The sequence below is a fragment of the Cyprinodon tularosa genome, unplaced genomic scaffold (assembly GCF_016077235.1).
Source record: "Cyprinodon tularosa strain WSP-4 unplaced genomic scaffold, ASM1607723v1 ctg8, whole genome shotgun sequence".
Classification (NCBI taxonomy): domain Eukaryota; kingdom Metazoa; phylum Chordata; class Actinopteri; order Cyprinodontiformes; family Cyprinodontidae; genus Cyprinodon; species Cyprinodon tularosa.
In genome coordinates, this window is record NW_024039562.1 from 3,595,427 (window position 1) to 3,617,428 (window position 22,002).

Here is a 22,002-nt window from a genome sequence, read left to right on the forward strand (position 1 = left end):
TAGCACAATTTCGTACAAAGACAATGCAAAGTGCTTTACATGATTAAGATATACAAAAATAAAACAGAATCAAAGCAAGTAAAAAAAAAAATATTAAAAAAATGCAGAAACAAAAAAGAACACTAAAAACAGTTGGATCAAAGAAAATAAAAAAAAGTTGAACTAATGATGTTTCAGTTGAACTGTTTAACTAGAACAGTCGAAGGCAATCCTAAACAAATGTGTTTTTAGTCTGGATCTAAAGGAACTCAGGCTTTCCACACTTTTACAGTTTTCTGGAGGTTTGTTCCAGATAAGTGGAGCATAGGAACTAAATGCTGCTTCTCCATGTTTAGTTCTGGTTCTAGGTATGCAGAGCAGGTTGGAGCCAGGAGACCTGAGTGGGCTGGAGGGTTGATACACTGATAGCAAGTCTGTGATGTATTTAGGTGCTAAGCCATTCAGGAATTTATAGATGAACAGAAGTATTTTAAAGTCTATTCTCTGATGTACAGGGATTTATACCCCAACACATGACAGATTTCAACAGGATGGTGAGCCGGGACAGTGGTACTTTTAATTACTATGCTAATAACTGTGTATAGTTCATTAGATGGTTGCTAAAAAAAATACACTCAATATGTTTTAAACCGCAATAAATATCTTAAAAGAACTATGTGTTTGAGAGACGACTTGGAATTTTGGGTAACCCAGAGCGTACATTAAAACCATAACCATTACATACAATGTGTTAGCGATACCAAAAAGAGGTACTTCAGCGGATTCCAGAAAAGAAAAAGGAAAGAAGAGCTGCTGGAAGAACAGAAAAAACTTCCCTAAATAAAGATGTTCTTTCAAAGAACCGAAGAGGGAGAGGTGGACATTGCTGCTGCAGAGAGTAAAGATGGTGACCAGGAGATGAATGGAGAGAGCGTGGGTGAGGGGGGGAGCCCGATAAGACTGATTTTACAGCAGAATATACTAAAGTATATCCATGTCTAGTGAAGGTGACGAATGATTAAGTGTATATGTATGGGGCACATTTCGGGTCTGTTGTCTGTGGCGGTGAGGTGGGGGTGGGGGGTGTTGTACTTCATATGGGCCCCACCCAGATAATGTTGCTTATGGGCCTATTGTTCTGTCGTTACGCCATTGACTCTGGTTCTATGGTTTGCATCCATAAATGGAATTTTTCTTTCTTTTTTCCTGCTCCTTGTGGGTTTCTTATTAAATTAATTAACTGAACTTTAATGATCTCAAATTGGAGAAATTTACCTCTGCATTTAACCCATCCCCCTTGGGGAGCAGTGGGCTGCCATTGTGCGGCGCCCGGGTAGCAGTGTGGGGTTAAGGGTCTTGCTCAGTGACCCAGAGTGGTAGCCTGTGGGAGTGGGGCTCAAACTCAGAAACCCAAGCCGCCACTCCAAACTCCTTCCAGTACTTGGTTACGCTCAGCATTTCTGTCTCTGGAACAGCATAATGCCGCCACCGCCATGTTTCAGCATGGAGATGTGGTCATGCATGCAGGGTAAAAAGTTCAGTTTTATTCTCACCAAAGCACCTTATTCAACATGTTTGATGTGTCCCCCATGTGGCTTCTTGCAAACCGCAGATTGGACCCTGTGTGAGTTCCTTTTGACACTTTTACATAAACATTATATTTCATGAATTGCAGATGTGTAGATAAGTGCAACTTATCCAGCGTTACCACTTGGCCTCCTGGTTACCTCTCTGATGAAATCATTTCTTTGGTTTGCACAACTAGCTGAAATATTCCTGGGCATGTTTTAGATCCTCTGGGGTACACACTTTCAACTTGTTACATGAGATCTTAAAACCTCTGGGTACATTTTTAGCTGTTAACATAAACAAACACAATCGAGTCACATAGTTGACAGCCCATTTTCAGGTGGCAGAGAGAGTTATCAGAAAACAAACAAAAAGAATAATCCCAAGGGAATAAAATTTGATTTACTCCATGTCAGTTTCAAGGAAAGACGATGATCTCTTCTTGTTCCCAGATGGCCGCTCACACTGAGCCTTGTTCTGCTGGAGGTTCCTTCCTGTTAAAAGGGAGTTTTTCCTCTCCACTGTCACTACAAGCATGCTTGGTTTGAGGGATTGCCTTCGACTCAATGAGTCGAAGGCAACACATATGAGCAAGAAAAACTTTCAAAGTCCAAGTAAACCAGAACAAAGAGTCATCTTAGGACCACAACATAAAAACATGGAGTATTCTAAACGATTCAGGGACTCTCCATCTGTTTGGCCAGATGAAAATGACACCTTTTGGTAACGAACGCTCCAGGTGGGATGAAGCCTCACACACCCACTGTTAATTATGAAGGTAACTATCATGTGACAGGCCTTTTTTTACTTTAAAAAAGTTGCTGGTCTGACATGATTTAATTCTTTAAAAAGTCTTTCATACACCCTTTAACGAATGGCACGTGTAATCAACCAGCACTTTAAACCAACAACAGAGAAACATCTTCCTTATAGTTTGAAAAATGTAAATTATATTTTCAAATTAGCTTTAAAGTCACGTTTAATACATTGCTAAAAGAAATTACAAGCAGAAAAATACTTCTAAAATCTAAGTATCTCTGTTTAAATATACGCACATTTTCTCTCTGGCTAAAATCTAAAATAAGTCAATTGCCTGAAGGCAGCAATTAAAGGAGGTAATGAAACGGTTTGTAGCTTATAACAAAGCTAAAGTTGTTGTTTTTTTACTCACTTATTGTTTTATGTTATTCAAAATGACCTAACCTGTTGGTCTTTTAATATGCAATATGGTTAGTTTTGAAGACAGAAAGCAGATATGGCCCATCTGAAACCAAAAACACGTCTATCTAGAGAAAAAAACAAAAGAAACAGGTTTCCTCAACATCGCAGTCGTCTCCTGTATCAAGTACATCCTGTGAAAAAACCACAGCGTAATATTTATCAGATGTTTCCGCACGTCTTGTCAGTGCTGCAAAAGGAAACCAGAGGTTTGTTTTACAGATATCTGAGGGGGGGTTGTCGAGTTTGCTCATCTGAAGGCAGATGTTGTGGTGTGTGGGGGCTACTGTTGGGTGGGGGATCTTTATCACTGTTGGAAAGACTGATAAAAACAGCCTCGGATTTGGTGAGCCTGCGTTTACATGAGACCTTCTTGGGTCTGTATTGCGACAGAGGATGTACAGTTATTGCAGTCTTATGGGCTGGTTGTTTTTAATAAGGTGTTCAGTGGAACTCACAAAGTGTGAATCCTGTCATAATACAGCCGTGAGCATGTTTTAACTGTTGGGTAAAGAAAACCCATTTTTTAACAGCAACATTACGGTTTGTGATAAGGTGGAATTCAGCAAGTTCTTCCATTACAGCAACCAGCAAAAATCCTTCATCAGGTGGCGACTGATTTAAAGACAACAAAACGGAAACAGTAGCCCTAAAGCAATCCAACAAGTAGAGCCAGAATACTGCATGTCTGTGTTTATATAGCAAAGACACGTAGTGGTATTTCTCTCTCTGACATTATATCCGGATATACTTTTAAGATGATTTGTTTGCTTAGTACCCAACGAATCTGATTTTTTTTCTAATTTTTTTTATTTATTTCAAATTAGCAGTTCGCATTAGTTTCCTTGCCCTTTGGTAGAACTTAAATGATCATTATTACGCCTTAAAAAAGGCAGATCGCAGATGCATAAAAAACTTTAGAGGACACGACTTTACAGTTTTGCTTAAATTTACTTTACTACAATTTTAGCCACTCTGTACGTTAAAAACCTCACTATTTAATTACATGGGCGCCGATCAATACTTAAATTTATAGTGGAGGATTTTATTTTGTTGGATGGATCATCAAAATAATTGGTCCTCCTAATTGTCAGTCATTCTGGTGATATATTTACGTAAGGCTGTCTTACGTGCTCATCCCATTAGCTATCTTTTTCAGTGCATGAGCACTTTCTGACGTTTATGTGTGGCGATCTATGGTTTTATACGGTTTCATTAAAGCTTTCCTTTCTCACCATGGTTCTTTGAAAATGGGTCGTAAGAGAAAAAGTGTCTACGAAGTGCATGAGAAGAAAAGAAAGGCTTCTGAAGAGAGAAAGAAGATCAGAATGTTTTTGGGAGAGTCTTTCACACTACACTGAAAGCACAGGTTGGGCTTCCCACTGATGCCTCAATTGCGAAGTTTCTACTCCACACGTAAAGTTTGGCATGCTATTTGGAGAAATCCATTTTACATCATCGCTAGTGAAACAAGGAGAAATAGGTTCATACATGCTCTCGCACATGTTTAATAGGGGTTCCCTCATGGGAGCGGGTACAGGGTTGAGCATGTGCATTATGTTTTTAAGTGGAGAGTGCAGGGTCTTTTAAAAAACTCAAGAAAATCCTCCAGTATACCTTTAATCTAAAGCAAAATTGCATCAGCGGTCGCATTATGAACACTGTTGGAATAATGCAGACAGTAAGGAAGTATGTAGGAAAAGGAAACAGGATGTTTTCCATCAACAGCTCGTTAAGCATAGGAACCACCTATTACCTAAACTAATTCCTACATTATGAAGTTTTACAATTTTGACCAAAAACTCTGAGTGACACATGTAGATGTCCTTAATTGCATGTTTTGGTTTTTATAAAAGAGATTGGGCAAGTTTCTTTAAAAAGTAACTAGTTATAGTCACTACTTGGTTCTCCAAAAAAAGTCACTGAGTTAGTAACCCAGTTACTGCTCATTGAATTTACCTAGTTACTCACCAAAGTCACCGTGCAGTTACTTTTTATGTTCCTGGTATTGTAATTTTAAATCCAGCAAGTGGTTCAATTGTGGAATATAGGATTTTTTTTATTTTTATTAATAAATCACACTATTTGAAGTGTGAAGTGTGCATTGAAGTGTGTTGCAATATAATTATGTACATGTGATGATGTTTGCTTATAATAAAACAAAGATAAGATATTTTGGCATTACTTTTTTTCGCACACTGTCAGCCTTGCCTTGGCTACATAATAGGTATGAAGCAGAAAAAAACATGCAATAATGAAATTCAAGTAATTAAACAAAAACAAAATATATTTTGCAATAGATTTAAACAGAGTTTCATTATCCCAGAAAAAAAGTCCTATCAGGACTGTATGATTCCAGTATATTTGATTGGGAAAATTTAAACCTGTTTTAAACTGTTTCAGCCTTGAGAAAGTAAAGAAAGTGTGTTGATTAAAGCTGTCAGTCACTATTAGGATGATGTTAATTCCAGCTTCTAAAAAAAGTTTATAAAGTCTTTGTTGCTGCACATAAAGAGCAAATCACAGAAACACTTGGGCTTCAGCGAGTGCTTTTCCTGTAGGAATGCTGACATTGAATCCGTGTCTCCTCTGTGCTGAAGTTGCGCACCCTTAGGCACGCACGTTGCCAACACGTGCGCCTACACCAGGAAACTATAGTCTTTATTTTTACACAGTATGTAATAAATAATGAATGTTTAAAGCATTCATTAATGAGTAACAGATTGACTTTTACAAACTAATTAGTTACAGTGCCAATTACTGGGATAAACTGTAACACGTTACTTAATAACCTGTTAGTCCAAACACTAACAGAGAGATACATTTGTTAACTACATCACTACAATTTTTTTTGTGTGTTTCTAGAAGGCTGTAATCCCATTTTAACCAGCCTCATTAATGGGTCGGTCACGTTAAGATGTCTGTAAGGCTGAAGGGTGTCCGGATTCATTACAGCAGTCTGGAGTTCCTTTGTTCTTACTGTTGACCACACAAAAGGTGAAGGGTTAGGAGCTATAAACTGATGTATTCAGAATTGTTTTGGTGTTTTTGCTTCATGAGGGACAGATAGATTGCCTTGGTGGGACAGATTCAGTCCACCAACCTTGAATTTAACACGCTTCTTAGATCGTGCACCTGTTTCTTAGCTTAAAGCTCTCTCATGCATCATGATAACCATGTTTTGAATTGGACCATTCCATCCTCACACCTGTTTATTTCCCAGTTAGTATTGATTTTCTAAGGCTTCTCATTTTCCACTCAAGTGTAGCAATGGTTATTATGGATGAATATATTTTTGTATCTCCATGCTGTAAGTCTTAACCCTTTGCTCTATGGTTCAGCGTATCTTGGTCATAACACATTCAGAACCAACCTTCTTCCTGAACATTATAATCACTGGAAGTTTCCATGATGCTTATACTATAGTATTATAGTTTCACAGATGAAAATCATTCCAAAAAAAAGTTTGAGAAGTTTAAAAACAAACCAGTGGAATTTGTTTTCCAAGTTTGAAGACATTCTGCTTCCCATCCAGGAAGCTTTTTCAATTCAAAATGTCTGGAATAGCGTTGATTTCCAAGCTTTATATAGTAGCCCAACTAAGTCTTTTTATGGCTTGGAAAACAGGCAAATTGAATTGAGAGAACAGGTAATATGCTCCCCTTGGTAATGTGTATTTTGACCATAACTCATTCAGAAACAGTCTTCTTCCTGAACTCTATAACCACTGGAAGTTCCCACAATGATTACATTAGAGTATAATAGATGAACATGGCTGCTTCAGGTTTCTAGAATTATCCATAGGATAAAGGAATTTGTGGAGGCCCACAACCGCCTCCCTGGTATCTTAGCTAACTTCTTTTGATTTTTCCCCATGATGTCACACAAGGAAGTATTTCCTTCCCAGGTGCCTCGTCAAAATACACCCACACACACGTCTCCAGTAAACTCAGGTGTTATCAGAAGGTGAAGAATCTGTCCGAAGACATTTTATTTGACATTTTTGTATTTGTAACTGAACTAAAACTGAGAAAGCAGTCAAGAAAAAGGGTGTGTCTTCTACTGTATGTAAATATCTGGTTTTAATTCTTGGTGAAAGCAAACAAACTTGCACACTGACTGTCACGGATGCTAAGACAATCTTTAGAAAGGTGTGGTGAAAAAAGATGACAGCTCTTCTAATCTGATAATAAATAGCCAGAGCTAAACAGGTCGAGTTCCTTTGTCAGCAAGCCACTGGATCTATTCACATACAAGAGTAGTGGGAGTACAGCATTAGCCTACTGCAAGGCATCGAGTTTCATGCTGTTAACAGCAGACAACATTTACAATGCAGTGAAATATTGTGGAAATATTTTTAAAAACCTGATGATGTCGAATGTGACGAGCCATGAGTGGAAACCTGAATAATAATGCACAAAAATATAATTCAAGCTACTGAGAGGATTTTAGTGGTTGAAGTATTTTTCTCCATAACATTTCCAGACACTAGTTTAGCAACAAGAACAACAATTCTAGAGCAAAGTTATTAGAAAAACACTATTCTTTTATTAAACATGTATTTTTTATGTATTCTGTGTTATAAAAAAGATCTACAGCCATCAGCCTCGACTAAGACAGACAGGGAGGCGATTGTGTTTCAGTTTAGTCCTCATTACTGACTGACTCTACAGGTCAAAGTGACAGGAACACTTGTTTACAAAACGTTTAAAAAAAAGACAAGAAGAAACATCAGTGTGTTGTGCAGCTGGAGTGACTCAAAGTAGTCCATGATGAAAAACACTTAAAGAAAAGTCCACAGAATAAATTACAGTAGGATAGATCTGGCTCTGATCAGGCTGAGACAGTCCCTCCGTCTGCTCCTCAGGGTATTCATACACAGGAAGTATTTTTGTTTCTTTAAAAGGTGGAGGTGTGTGCATTGAATCTGCACAGAAAACATGCATTTACCTGTTTGAGTGTCTGATAGCTGTGTGACTGTAGGTGAAGAGAAGACAGAAGGAGGCAGACATATGATTACTTTTTAAGTTTGCAAACTATTTTCTTTGCTTTAAACATGGTTTTAAACTTTTTTAACCATCATTATCAGCAATATCCTTATTTTCAATCTTAAATACAACATTTTTACAAGTCTGATTAAATATGGCTTAATGTGAGTGACTGTAAATTTTGGGGGAAATGTTTTCTCCTCCCTATTAATTTTCCTGCTTGCTTTATTTCTTGTCATCTTTGAAATAGGGCTGTGCTTCCCCTGATCGAAGCGTGAAATACACAACTTTTGCAGAACAATGCTGCATGTGGGTTAGCATTCAGTCACTGTCACTGGTCTCGCTGCTGGGGTCCCCCTGGACTTTGCTGCGGTGTTGCATGGCGCGGCTGTAGGCCACCGACACAGATTTACGAATGTTGGATTTCCTGCCCTCCAGCATCTTCTCCTTGTCTAGCTCTTGGTCCACGCCGAGCGGCACCAGCTTGGAGCGCGGCAGCCACTGCCTGCACGCACAAACACGCAGACACAGACATGTTGAAATCCAATAAAATTAAGCAATCTATTTCTTTTTTCCTATTAAACTCATTTATCAAAAAACAGTATGAAACAATCCAAGCACTTAGTTTTGATAACTATTTTTATATGTCTGATGCCTAATGAAAACAAAAATCTGCTTTAAATAATGAAAATAAAAATCAGAATTACATGTCACAAATTAACAAAAAAAGATTTTGAATACATCACTGGGAAAACTAACTCATTTTACTTGGTGTGCAAAAGTAAGGCAAGTCAAAAAGGTCATTTCTAAAGAAGCTGCTTTTGTTTTGTTTTTTTACTGTTTTACATGGCTTCCTTTGCTGACAAGCTAACGATGATACCAAGTTTATATCTAGCAGGATTTAACTGTCTAGGCTGCCAAAAACTTTAACCATAGTATCAGTTCACTGACTGCTAGTGGACTTTGAGTTTAAAATTTGAGACATTATTGATTCCATTGCTCGAGTTAAGATTAAATGTTTTTTTCTGGGTAGAAAAAATCTCAGTCAGAAATGAAAACATAATGGATTATATGTACGGAAGAGGATTAGGGCCACAAAAAACAAACAAAAGAAATTTTTAAATTTTATTTCAGTTTAACATAGAAAAAAAGTCAGAATTTTGACTTTTTTCTCAGAATTCTGAGAATAAAGTCAGAATTCTGAGATTAATCTCAAAATTCTGACTTTTTTCCCATACTAAACTGAAATAAAATTTAAAAATCAGTTAACTTTTTTTTTTTTTAGTGGCCCTAATCCTCTTCTGTAAATATAACAGCTGAAAGATTGGATGGCAGGTTCACTAGAACATCTATAAAGAGACTCTACAGAACTGAAAAATGTGACATAATCTTTCTTCACGGAGATCCTCTCCATAAATATTATCAATGCTTGTACCTTATCTTCCACAGTCGACAGGTTAACTAACCCTCCTGTGAAGTTAGTGTTTGGACTCCACTCTACAAAGTCCTTCTTCACTTTCTCAGAGAACAAACTTTCAAAAACTTCTGTTAGTCTATAAATCCTCTGAATGGCTCAGCACCAAAACACATTATAGACTTGTCAGTGGATAAACTGTCCAGACTTCTGCATTCTAATAACCAGAACCAAACCCGAAGGAGCAGCTTTTTGCTCTTACGTTCCATTAATCTTAAACAAACTGCCAGAGAACTGTAGAAATGCTAAAATCCCAAATCTGTTGATGTTAAGTGATTTAAATAGTCTCCTTAATAAAAATATGCAAACCAAAAATACTTGCATTGCCGCAGAGATTCAAGCAAAATAAGCCCTGACTAGGTTTTCCTATAAAGTGCAAAGACATACTATGACAGTCCTAATGAGCATTTAATTCACTCTAAGCCATAAAGATACAAAAGGAAAAAAAAAAAAACCCACATTGAAGGCATTGAATAGAAAAGGTAAAATTCATAGTATTTTATTACTCAGATATACATTTAAATAATATAATACATCATTAATATGCAGATATATATATATATATATATATATATATATATATATATATAAATAAGTCAGTGTTTTCTGCCAGAATCAATATTAGTCGTCTGCAAACAAAAGAGCCTCTGTCTGCTTTAGGGGGCGGGCTTTCAGAAGGTTCACAGGGCGTTACCTGAAAGCAGGCAAACTTCAGCTAACCCTGAGAACAAGGAAGGACTTCAGCACATGCAGATCACTTGTTTCTCACCAATTCTTTCCTTTCCAAGCTTAAAGCAATGCACATGATGACCTAAAAATCTATGCATCCTTTCCCCCCTCTGCTGTTCTCATAAACCAGGCTTGGCCCATTTCTGCTGAGCGCTCTGTCGCCTTGTGCTTCTCGGCTCAAGCAGCCCTGCTTTGAAGTTTTTGCAGCTTAGTTAGGCACGAGTCTACACCCAGGCACATCAAAGACGTCGTTTTTGCTTGCAAAACAAATTTGGATCATAATAGAAGAAACGTGATAAATGTCAGCAAATATTAGAACCTCTAACATTTAAAACTGTTGGGACCCAATGTGGTGCACAAGGTTTCGATGAGCTGAGAAACATTACTCTGCATAAAGTTCAGTAAAATAAAAAAAAAGACCTAGTGTACTTACCAAGTTCTTTTGTTGTCGAAGAAGAGGACGAGGAACAGGTGCTCCCTGGCTTCTTGGGTCATTTGCTCTCCAAGTTTCAGCACGTCTAAAGGAGGAACGGGGATGGGGACTCCCCGGTGGAACACCCCCTCCCTGGGCATCTTTGGGTCAATGATCTGCAGGCAAACAGTGGTGTGAGCACCGATTCGACACACATTTAGTACATCATGTTGTTTTAAAGCAGTTGAAGAAATGCTTCTATCTCACCAGCGCAGGATAGGAAGGATAACCTCTGCACTTGGCCCAGACCAGATCCAGAGCTTCCAGAGAGGAGTAGTCATCAGACGTCATCCAGCATCCTGACCGGTCTCGGCCACGCACCACTAACAGCAGCAGAAAAGCCAGCATTATGCATCTTTCTTTCCGTCTATACAATCAGCACGCCATGTCACATTGTCTTTAACATTTATTACAACACAGCATTCTGACATTTTAGCAGGGTGAGTCATCTTCTGGCCAAATCAGTGCAGCAGCTATGAGGATTAATAATGAAACAAAGACATTTGTTTTATTGTAGCAACTCTTTGAGTGAAAACTGATCTCCTTTTTTTCTCTTTATGAGAATACTACATTCCACATTCATCCAGGAGGCAGCTGCAGCAGCTCCATGCCTCCACACAGCAAACAACAATAAAAACTGTTAGGTCTGCTCTCTGTACACCTACACATTTTCAGCCCAGGGAAACTAAACAAGAAGCTGTGGTTCTTGTCATTGAATCACTTCTTGCTTTTATGTATGTTTTTTCATCCTCTGCAGAAATCCCCATGTTTAGTTATGAACCTGTTCTCATTGATATTGGATCCAAAAGTGAGAAAGAAATTGCTTCTCTGACAGGTTGGAAAGAAAAGCAATAATATTGATGTGATATCTTCCCTTTTACTGAGCTACATTTAGATGTCTTTTAAGGCTCATTTCTCACCATTCCTCTTTACAAAATAGTTTAAGCTTAGTCACACTGAACCAAGATCATTCTTATCCACATATCCACAACTGGATTCAGATTTGGACTTTGACTAGACCAATAATCTAGCTTTAATCTAAAACATTCCACTGTAGGCTGTATGATTAGGATCCCTGTCCTGCCGGAAGGAGAACTGTCTTGAACATTTGCAACTTCTAAAACAGGCATGCCCAAAGTCGGTCCTTGAGGGCCGCTGTCCCACAGCTTCTAGAGGTTTTCCTGCTCCAGCACAGCTGATTTACATTTATAGCTGTTTAAAAGGCTTTTGCTGAACTGCAATCATCAGAATCAGGTGTGTTAATGCAGGGAAACCTCAAAAACCTGCAGGACAGACTTTGGCCTTGCCTGTTGTAAAGGGTTTTCTTCCAGTACTGTCTATCGTTCAGCTTAACGCTGAGCATCCTCTAACAGCAGCCCCACACCATGATGCCAACATCAGTATATTCCCCATTGTTTCTTCTGTAAACTTAAATCGTCTGGAAGTCTTTGGCTGTGTCTTTTTCTAGCCAATCTACCATAAAGAGCAGATTTACGAATGCTCCACCAAAGTCACAGCCGAATTTTTTCCCCTTTATCTTAAAGGGAAACGCTGTTTTATTTATTTTTTTTTTTTTTACATTGAGCCCTTGATTTACCGTTGTTACATCATGTTCTACTCACCCATATGAGTTTTGTGTCATTTAGAGCTGTTCTGGAGATATTAGGTTTTGTTATATCCAAGTAACTTCTTCCTATGGGCAATGAGTTGAAGGCACAAACTAAACTGTTCATAATTTATTCTTTATGGTATGCCAGCATTCATAACATGTAGGCGAATCACTGTCCCCCAGACATCTGCGGTTATATTTTTTATATTTATTAAAAACAAAGCAAATAACCATATACGGGGTAACAAAGGGGCCAATGTAAAAAAAAAAAAAAAAAAGCGTTTCCCTTTAATGATTCTCTTTGTTCTCCAACAACCATGTATCCCTCTCTGAAATCCTTTAGCTCCAGTTTAGCAGAAAATAACCATATATGGGGTAACAATTCCTCAGAAGGATTTTATTTAGGGGCAGCATTGAGGGGCCACTGGAGGACAGGCCCTGTTATGCAGGGTTTTGGTGTGGGACAATGTGCTTACGGTGAGAAACGCCCCGCGATCCTCCAACTGAGTAGGAATCATTTTCTGTGCCCGATGTTTCCTCACTGCTGTCTTCATGGAAGGTGGAACGAGAGAATGACGCCTTCACTCTGCCCTGTTTGGAGGGTGTTGTGCTGGTGGGAGGAAAACAAAAACAAAAGCATGATCATCACAGCTTTAAGCTGAACCTAGCAGAGACTTTCTTCCTCGAAACTAAAACCGAGGCAAAGACCTCAGCGGAGAAAGCTGTAGATTCTGTGGTTTTGCTTTGGTAGATAAGAAATGTGACTCTTCAGGTTGATTTTGAAATGAACGATTGAATTGGTTCAGTAGATCAGAGGCACGCATGCAGCAATCACCTGGTCCTGTCAGAGGCCGCGCTACTGCTGCTGCTGGTCGTGGACTCAGAATCTGAGCTGGAACGAGGCAAGCGAGGCTCATTTCTGTACACACGGAAGCTTTCGGTTACGGGCTGGTTTCCTGTATCGAAGCCATTGCTTGGTAAACCTGAAGGTAACAGACGGAAGGGTTGAGTCACTGTGTGATCCGGGAAATCTCCTCCCTTTAAAGGTGCATTAATGACTACTGCGTGCAGCACCTGGCAGGAGGTCGTCGTCACTGTCACTGTCAGAGGTGGAGGTGCTGTGGGGGCTGCGGGGCCTCTTCCTCTGCCTGCTAGACGACAGCAGGGGAAGCTGCGGGGGGCCGATGGGGCTCTGGCTCACCCCTGCCCCAGCATAGCCCGCGTCTCGGTTCTTCGGCGGGCGTCCTGGCCTTTTTGGAGGTCCAGTCATTTTCGAGGGCTTGTTGAAAAGGATAGTAGTCCTTCGGCCAACCTCAGGAGCTGCAAAGGATCAGAACAAAGTTAAATATTAGCCAGATTCAAACAGAAATCTCCTTAACTTTATTCTAACATTCCTAGATTCATCTAGACACACCCTTTCCTCCAATCTCCTGGCTGCTGCTCTCTCCCCCCTCATCATGGTGTCCCGTAGAAGAGTGATGCGGGAGAGAAGAACTACGATCCCCCGCTGACTCACGGCCCCCCATGATGGACCCTCCATCCCGCTGGTGAGCCAACTTCCTCCTGATCACGCTGATCTCCTTTTTCAGGGCTTTGGCTCTGCGAGACTGGCCAATGCTGTGCTTCCCTGAGCTGACCTCATCAAGGCGCGCCTGCAGGTAATGCAGCTGCTCGTCCAGAGGCAGCCGTCGCCTGTTCTCTGGGAGGAGAAGGTCTGTGGCAGCAAAACTTCTAGTTTATTCATCCCATTAATAAGAACAGGAAGGATGCAGTAAAGTGAAAACACAAACAATTGTGTTTTTAGAAAGAAGCCCTTATAAAACGGCCGCCATACTTTTTAACACTAAAAACTTATGAGGATTTTATATGACACACAAAAAGTTGTGCATAATTGTGAAGTAGAAGGATTTTTTTTTTTTATTCACAATAAAAAAAGTCAGAGTACTGTCTGCTTATTTCTATCCAATCCCCTTTTCTCTGACATCTCTAAATAAAATCAAGGGCAACCAAATCGTTATATTAAGGGCTGTTCAATCAATGACAGGAAAATCACAAGACTATGAAGCAAGTTCCAACCTACCAAGACATGGCCGTCTACACAAACAAACAAACCACACAGGAGTTTATTTATTAGAGAAACAGCCAAGAGAACATGCTAACCCTGCAGGAGCTGCAGAGAACCACACATTAGGTCTGAGAATTTAGACGTTCCCCATCTGAATGCAGCCTTCATGGAAAAACATCGAGCAGAAAGCTCAATGAAGCCATGAAAAGGCAAGACTAGACTTCTGAAAGAAGCAGCTCTTTTGAAACACACCTAAACACACAGAGTGAAATATGGTGGTAAGAGCAGCAGGCTAAAAGGATGGCCTTAAGATTTATTTCAGCGAGAGGATGACCCAGAGATACTCGGAAGAAAATGGTTTGGATAAGAGTTTGCAGTCTAATACGTTTACTATTATGTGATGGCAGTTGAGGTTGTTGCTTTGATTTCGTTATAATGTTGTACAATGATAATAACTAAATTCCTTCCACTTCACAAACATGTTCCACTTTGTCTTATTTCTGTCACATATTATCCTCCAAATAAACCTAATTTATTTTCATTTGTAGTCTGACAAACCATCATATTTATCTATCATTATTAATAATCTTGTTAAAACAGATATAAACAGTGAACAGTTGCTGAAGATGTTTATTTTGGGCAACCAAAGTCAATGTTTGCAAACTTTTCAGTTGTGAAAATCTGTATGAAAGACTATATGGATGTTAATTTGTGAGTTAGAGTTTAATAGTGTTGAACTAGAAAGAGCAAGGACACAGACGCCACCTGCTGGTCAATTTTCCATCCTAAGAGAACAAAACTTTTGCACAAATAGTGACTCTTAAGCCTTGATATCTGCATTTGCTGTTATCTAAATACAAATTGCATCAGTATGTAAACACAATTAAAAGACTACTTTGGTATATTTCCACCAGGGGGTGAAGGGGGTTAAAATATGATTTAGAGGCAATACAATATCTATAAGAATGCACACATTTTTAAAATCTATTGCTCTGCTTCTTCTTTAAAATGATGCTGGCCACATTAGGTCAACCAATCGTCGATAAAGAGGAGCACTCACCGTCTTCGTTAGAGGACAATGGCCTCTCTCTGTCCCTGTCCTGGTCCCTCTCCCGCTCTCTCTCAGGCTCACGGTGGCTCTCCGGGCTCGAGTCACGGTGAAGATGCATGCCCGTCTCATAATCGAAGCCGATGCGTTCGGCCTGGCGCCTGGCCGCTCTCAGAACCACGGCGCCCATCTCCCTGAGCCGCAGGGCAGCACGGTAAAACACGGTGTCCTTGGCGTTGTACTTGAGGCAGTTGTTGACGATGAGACCGAAGTCGGCCTCGAAGGCCTCGAAAGTGAGGTAGCGATGGGACTCCAGCAGGTTCCACATAGTCTGGAAGTCCATAGGAGTGTCAATGTGCTCCAGGTAATCTGGCACCTGTTGGACGGAAGGACGTGAAAAATCGCCAACATTTTTTAAAAACTCTCCACCAGCATCAATTAGGTACACTATTATAATTCCTGAGCATGAAACGTGAATCCAGCAATAATCAAGCAGCCTCTAATTGCACAGGTGCAGTCCTGTTTCTCTGAAAATGAAGAGGGGACATCTAATGTGATTTTTTTATGCAAGTGTTTTTACCTCTTCCAGAGGAACAGGCTCAGTGAAGAAGTTGTTTGTGTCTCTTTCCTGTAACTGCTCCAACGTACTCCTGAGAAGAACCAGGAAGGGGGTCAGCTGCATCTCCAGCGCCATCTGCTGCACCTTAATCTAAACAGACACATTTGGACAGCTGTCAGCTGCACAAAGAAACCGACATCTGTATGTACGCCGTTTTATGATCACAACAGTGTCAAAATATCCGTTATGGCTCTCACAGTCTCCCTTTTGAGTTTCTCCCTCTTGCGGATGAGCTCCACCAGCAGCCTGGCCCTCTCCAGGTCATGCCGTAGCCTCTGCCATGCCTTTAGCTGCTCCTTTAAGGCACACTGCTTCTCCTCGTTGTCCCTCTGAAACACAAAAATGAAAGATGTTAAATGCAGGTAAGAAAATGGGACAAATATCAGAGGGCAGCGGTTCTTTGGTTTACAGGAGGAAGCTGGGCGGCGGGCTGAGGAGGATGCGGATCAACATGGCGCTGAGAAGGCAGGTGGGTCTGAAGCCGGCGCAGAAGAGGAACGCCATTGCGACTCTGTCTCTTCAGCGTCCAGTAGCTGTGGAGCCGTTGCATGAACTGGCTCTTTCTGGGTACCGTCAGGTTACTGGTGATTTTGCTGAGCCTAGAGAAGAAAACCAGAATATAAAGTTTTGGAATCCCTGGTGACAGGTTCACACAGAAATATTGATTTTCACTATCGGTTATTTTACCCCCATAAAAATGAATCCTCTTTTGTTGAGATTTGATGAGAGATTTATGAACCAACATCAGGCAGCGTTTGATTTTCAAATAAAAGAAACATGATAGATGATTTTTATAAAACTAAGAAATATTTGGCTTTTAAATGTAGCAGCTCTGGCTTACTGCTTTGTAGAAGCAAATTGTTCTGCAGTTTCTGAATTTTTGGGAGTGAGCTTCTCCCAACTGAGTAAATCTAGAGGTTGATTTTTAAAGCATTCTTCTATGAAACAGAAACTCAGTCAGAGCTGCAGCAAATCTTCAAGTCTTAACAAAAATCCTCAACTGTACATCTGTTGGTACTAAGGTATAATTATGTTTTGATCTAAACCATTCCGCTGTAGCTCCAGCTGAACTTCTGCTAAAATCTTTTGCAGCCTCCAACAGGTTTTCCTCTAGTAATGCCCTGTTTTTAGTTTAATCCAAATCTCATCAACCCTGGTAGTCTACTCCCTCCCTTTAAAAAAAAAGCATCGCCACAGCACGATGACTCCACCACAGACTTCCACTGTGGGGTAAAGGTGTGCAGCATGGCGAACACAGCTAATTTCCTCTACAAAATGTTTTGCATCTGGGGAAAAGAATTTGGAAAGAAAAAAAAGTTCTGGATATAATTTATAACTTGTGCCTCATCTAAGCTACTTTAATATATTCCCGAACCTTCCCTCTTAATAATGCCATTTGTCCCATATATGTTCTGCAATAAACACCTAAGGCCTTCATACAGAAGATGATCGTATATTGGAAATAAATCACATACAGGTTGATTCTAGAGTCTCAATGCTTTGGAAAGCAGCTAGTTGAACTGTGTTTTTTAGGGGCATCAGAGTAAAGGGGCTTAATACAAACGCATGCTGCACTTTAAAACTTTGTGTTGGTCTATTCCATAGAATGCTAGGTTTAAATAAGTGGTTTGGGTGTAGAAAAATGTAGTAGAAGTTATTTCTGATGACGATATGCAGCGACAGACATTTGGTCATGTAATCATTCAGTTTAAATATGCCTGCCTACCTGTGGGGAGGTATGCATGGCACAGACACCACTGGTGCAGCAGCTCGTCTCTCTGCCAAGATCTTCCTGGCCCTTTTCATCTTCAGCCTGGATTTGGCCTTCGCCCTCTTGGCGCGCTCTGAGCTCCAGCCCTTGGAGTCCTCATCTTGGCAGAGACTGGGCTCGTCGTCGTCCTCCAGCTCCCCTTCGCTGTTAGACGAGCCCATGCTGGCCCCTCCCACCCCGGCCAGAGGCCTGGCGGAGCCCGGCGGCGTGTGGATGTCGCAGTACGCAGTCTTGCGGACGCTGAACGAGGTGCCGTTCGCCCCCGTTTCTCTGACGGGCTCCATCTTCATGTACAGGCCTGCCTGCTGGGCGCAAGTGACGTGGAAGGCCGTGTAACAGTTGGCTTTGTGACACTGAATGCAGGCGCCTGAGCCGCGCTGCTTGCAGATGTAGCAGGTGAGCTTCCAGCGTGCAGGAGGGATGTGCTCAATGCTATCAATCGGCTCTAGGAAGACTGTGTTTGCAAAGCAGACCTGGGAAATTGGACAAAACGAGTTATTAGGAAAACACAATAAAAGGGTCAATTTAAAGATTTGAACTTGTAAAAAAAATAATCGCTTTACCTCTGGGATCCAAAGGGCACAGACCACATGAGCCCAGCGCCCATCATCCGTCTGCTTGAAAGCGCCTCCCTTGTTAGGACACAGGGCACAGTCCACAGCTCTGCTTGGCGACTGCAGGCAGCGCCGACACAACCACTGACCCTCCGGGATGTAAGGAACGCCGTAGCACTCTTGGTGGACAGCCAGGTTGCACATATCACAAAACAGGATGACATTGCTGTTTTGACACTCGCCGTCGTTACAGATGCAGCAGACAGCGTCCTCGTCAATCAGCGTACTGGGGTCTGCCTGAAGGGACGATTCAACAAAAAGGGTGAAGAGTTCAAATCTGCATGTCAACGTTTGTGGTATCATCAGGATAACAAGCTGAGGTACCTTGTTGTGGCTTTCAAAGTAGGATTCCTTTTCTAAGCGGTCCATGAGGTACTCGAAGACCTCCTGAGGGATTGGTGTCACGCCGTCACGCCGCCGCTTATCGTTCATGATGCCAAGCCAGATGCAGTCCTCCTCATCTATGTCATACTCCACCTCTTCATCCAGCTCTTCCACAGACTTCTCAATGTACCTGAAGCCCAGAGTCGGACAGAGGAGGAGATCAACGCAAAAAAAGAAGATTATTAAATCAAATATTTGTGCATTCCCCAGATTTATGAAGCTACCTTAATATTAAAGAATGTAGTTCTTATCCTAGTAGCACACCTATAGTAGGATAAAGTCCGAGGAGGGGCATCAGGTCTCTCTTGGTCCAGTTCTCTAAAAACTGCTTCTGGAAGCTTGACAGCCAGACCGGACTGCGGGTTGTGATGATGAGACGTACCATCTTTCTTTTTGTCTTTACTTTTGTGCTTCCCAGTCTTTGGCGTGGCTTTACTACCGTTAGAGGACTGGATATCGGAGCGATCCTTACCGCTTCCTCCAACTTCGCTGCATGCAGCTCCACTGTCGCTTCCGTTACAAACCCCTCCTCCAAAACTGCCAGTTCCAGATGGCAACGTATCCTCTGCATCGCTGTTTTCTTCTGACACCACATCAATGTTCTCAAAGATACTGATGCGGTGAACGCGTCCCTGAATCTCTAGTTCCACCATACGCTGTGCCTGGGCATAAGTCATGGTCTCCCTCCCAGGAGAGTGGGAGCGATCCGACCGGCTGGGGCTCCCAGGTGCATTTACCTCAGGGCCTGGTCCATCACCTCCGTTACCCCCATCGTCTGTGTCTCCCGAGCCAGTCAGCGAGACACGAGGAGGCCGTCCCTTTCTCTTTTTCTGGGGCACGGTTGGAGCAGGAGTTGGGTTGTCATGGTCATAGTGGTAGAGGTGATACTCTATGCCACTGTAACTCTTGTAGACCTTACGACAAGTCTCCACAGGACACTCATACGGCGGCTTTGTGGCCCGCAGATTATGACAGAATGTCTTTACATCAAAATCTAGCCCCATGGCGCCAACAACCACTTGAGAGACAGCTTGAGTTCTGCTTTACATCTGGAAAAAAAAAAAAAAAAAACACAAATGGAAACGATGACTTAATAATAACTAAAAATGTAGGACTGCATAACATAAGGAAGATGTACTATTAAGATACATCAAATATTGTCATGGATTGTTCCGATTGACCAGTGCCATTTTTTCCACACTCAGCTCGTCTTCTGAATCTTCTTAATTTGTATCAACGGTTTACCAAGTTTGGTGAAAAGAAGACATTAAAATCAGCTATTTGTGTGTGAATCACTGCATGTATTATGTAATTACAGTGAACAATTATATTGCAGTTTTGGCTAACACTACAAAAACATGTTAGAGCTTATCAATAAGAACAGACATTGTAAAAAAAACAAAAAAACAATGAAAATATAGCAGGTAAATACCACTCCAAATAAATCTAATTTTCCTCACGTAAACAGGTTGGAAGCGGTAGAGAAGTACACTTAAATATTTCAGATTTCCATATTTTTGTTTGTGCATTTAAAAAAAGTACACATTATTCAGCGGTATTAAGATGATATGGTGAAACTTTGTTATTTAAGTTATCTAAAGATTAAAGAGGGGGTGAAAAGTCCTCCCTATATGACTACATTTCTGTTAGTCACGGTTAGCTGACTAAAACTGAAATTGCCCTAAATGACGCACTGTAACTAAAACCCAAAATCCCATTTAAGTTAAATGACTTATAAAAAAGCCACTAAATTAAAATGGTTTGTCAGAATAAAAGCTGTTGTACATCTGATGCAGGGATGAGCAACTGACAGCTGAAACAGGCTCCAGTTACCATGGAAACATACAGGTTTATAGATGCAGGAAACTCTAGCTTCCTTATTTTGCTATTGTTTATACTTTAAGGAAATAAAGTAGCACATTCAGAGTCTAGATCATGTGAAATCAACTACTGAAAAAAAAAAAAAACATACAAAAGTCCCGTTTATTTTCGGTTACTCAGTGACAGGTGCCTTTCAGGTCAACAAAACGTTCAAACGACAAAAGCAAACAGAAACACATCCGATTCCAGAAATATTACACAGAAATCAACTTAATAAAACGGTGAACAGGGGGAAAAAAACCCTGCAACCACCTTGATGCTTACTAACCCAGCTAACATTAGCATTCTGCTGTTACTCCTCCAACAATGAACTACTGTAGCAGAGCCGCTTTAGCCGAGCTTCTAACAACAGTTAGCAAACAACATTGACCAAACTCTCCAATAAACCGAGCCGCATTCAATGTACAGCCTCAGCAAACAAATGAACCAAACTTCAAAAAATAAGTCTGAACTGTCGCTTGGTGACTTCTTTCCATTTTTAACACTCATGTACAAATGCGGAATAAACGTTAGCTTAGCAAGGCTAGCTGTGTTACAGAGCCAGTCTCACTGTATTTCGGTAAGAAATATAAAGTATTAAAGCCCAGAGCAGCGTGTAAACATTCGGACCGAGCGTTTCCCTCCATAATGACCCCAAACAATTATTCATTTTATTTAATAACACAGCAGCAAAACGTCCGTTATTAAGTTAGCATACTGCAACAGTAAGTGTGGTTAGCTCCAATAGTGAAGCCAATTCTAATCGAGAATCTTAATCTATGAGTTTTCTGTCTACATCAGTATGCTTTGGCAGTATGGTGTGGGAAAAGGCTGGCGTGCTTATTTTGCATAATACGGGAACTACCCGCGTCCCAGTGTTTTCAGGGCGCAGTGGGTTTGTTGAATTGTAATAATTGCCACCTGATCCCATATTCGACCAGTTCCTGATCATGAAAATATGCCCAAAAGAAAAATAACGGCGAAAAAATACACCTTAACAGATTCTTCATCTTAAACACTTACTATTCCACGTTTTCCAGGAAATCTGCTGCGCGCTTCGGAAACCTCGCAGCAGCTCAGGAGGGTTGCAGGTCGGTTTTAATTCATTAGATAATCCAAGAGGAGATTGGAGAAAGGCGTAGATGCATTGGAACGTTTTATGAGACTGTATAACATCCATTTAGTTTCATTGTTTGTGCAATAATGGAGGAATTCTGGCGAACAAAAGGTGGGGACAACCATAGCTGAAACGCTGCTTGGCCGTAGACTCAGCTTGGCACATTCTCTACGCAAACCAAAACGGATTTCGATTGGACGGGAGAAAGGGACGCATGGGCGGGGCTTCCTTCTCTGATTGGTCGAACGAGTCGGAATGTGTTTGCTGATTGGTTGAGATAATTAAAAAAAAGTTCAGACGATTCAGTAAGAAATACTTTTACTGCTATTTTGACGCTAAAATGCTCTATGTATGAAACCAGTTATTAACACAGGAAAGGCAGAGGATCTTTTTCTCATTTTATATTATGTAGGACTAAAAATAATATATATATTCCATCAAATTGTTTAAATTCTCATAGCAAATATTTGCTTCATACAAAAACCT

General features: G+C 40.7%; 1 protein-coding gene across 2 annotated transcripts; it reads right to left on the reverse strand.

The window, feature by feature from the left end:
* Window positions 1-7,291: 7,291 nt before the first annotated feature.
* brpf1 (bromodomain and PHD finger containing, 1) lies at window positions 7,292-21,683 on the reverse strand. Of its 2 annotated transcripts, XM_038271395.1 has the most exons (16): window positions 21,423-21,683; window positions 18,804-19,588; window positions 18,480-18,669; window positions 18,105-18,392; window positions 17,497-18,014; window positions 16,180-16,369; window positions 15,968-16,099; window positions 15,732-15,860; window positions 15,164-15,527; window positions 13,453-13,752; window positions 13,113-13,358; window positions 12,874-13,021; window positions 12,515-12,648; window positions 10,637-10,752; window positions 10,391-10,545; window positions 7,292-8,259 (listed from the first exon to the last, which is right to left on the reverse strand). In XM_038271395.1, the coding sequence occupies exons 2-16, from the start codon at window positions 19,541-19,543 to the stop codon at window positions 8,076-8,078; spliced, it is 3,834 nt and encodes a 1,277-aa protein (XP_038127323.1). In that variant the 5' UTR covers window positions 19,544-19,588; window positions 21,423-21,683; the 3' UTR covers window positions 7,292-8,075. The 2 variants fall into 2 exon arrangements, with proteins under 2 accessions (XP_038127323.1, XP_038127324.1); XM_038271396.1 differs by lacking the exon at window positions 13,453-13,752.
* Between the last annotated feature and the right edge of the window lie 319 nt (window positions 21,684-22,002).

Excerpts from the sequence above, each read along its gene's own strand:
- brpf1 (XM_038271395.1), bottom strand. The coding sequence starts at position 19,543 with ATGGGGCTAGATTTTGATGTAAAGACATTCTGTCATAATCTGCGGGCC. Across the intron at positions 16,100-16,179 it reads CCGCCGCCCAGCTTCCTCCT|AGGGACAACGAGGAGAAGCA; the intron begins GTAAACCAAAGA and ends TTTGTGTTTCAG. Across the intron at positions 13,753-15,163 it reads ATTGTCCTCTAACGAAGACG|ACCTTCTCCTCCCAGAGAAC; the intron begins GTGAGTGCTCCT and ends TTGCTGCCACAG.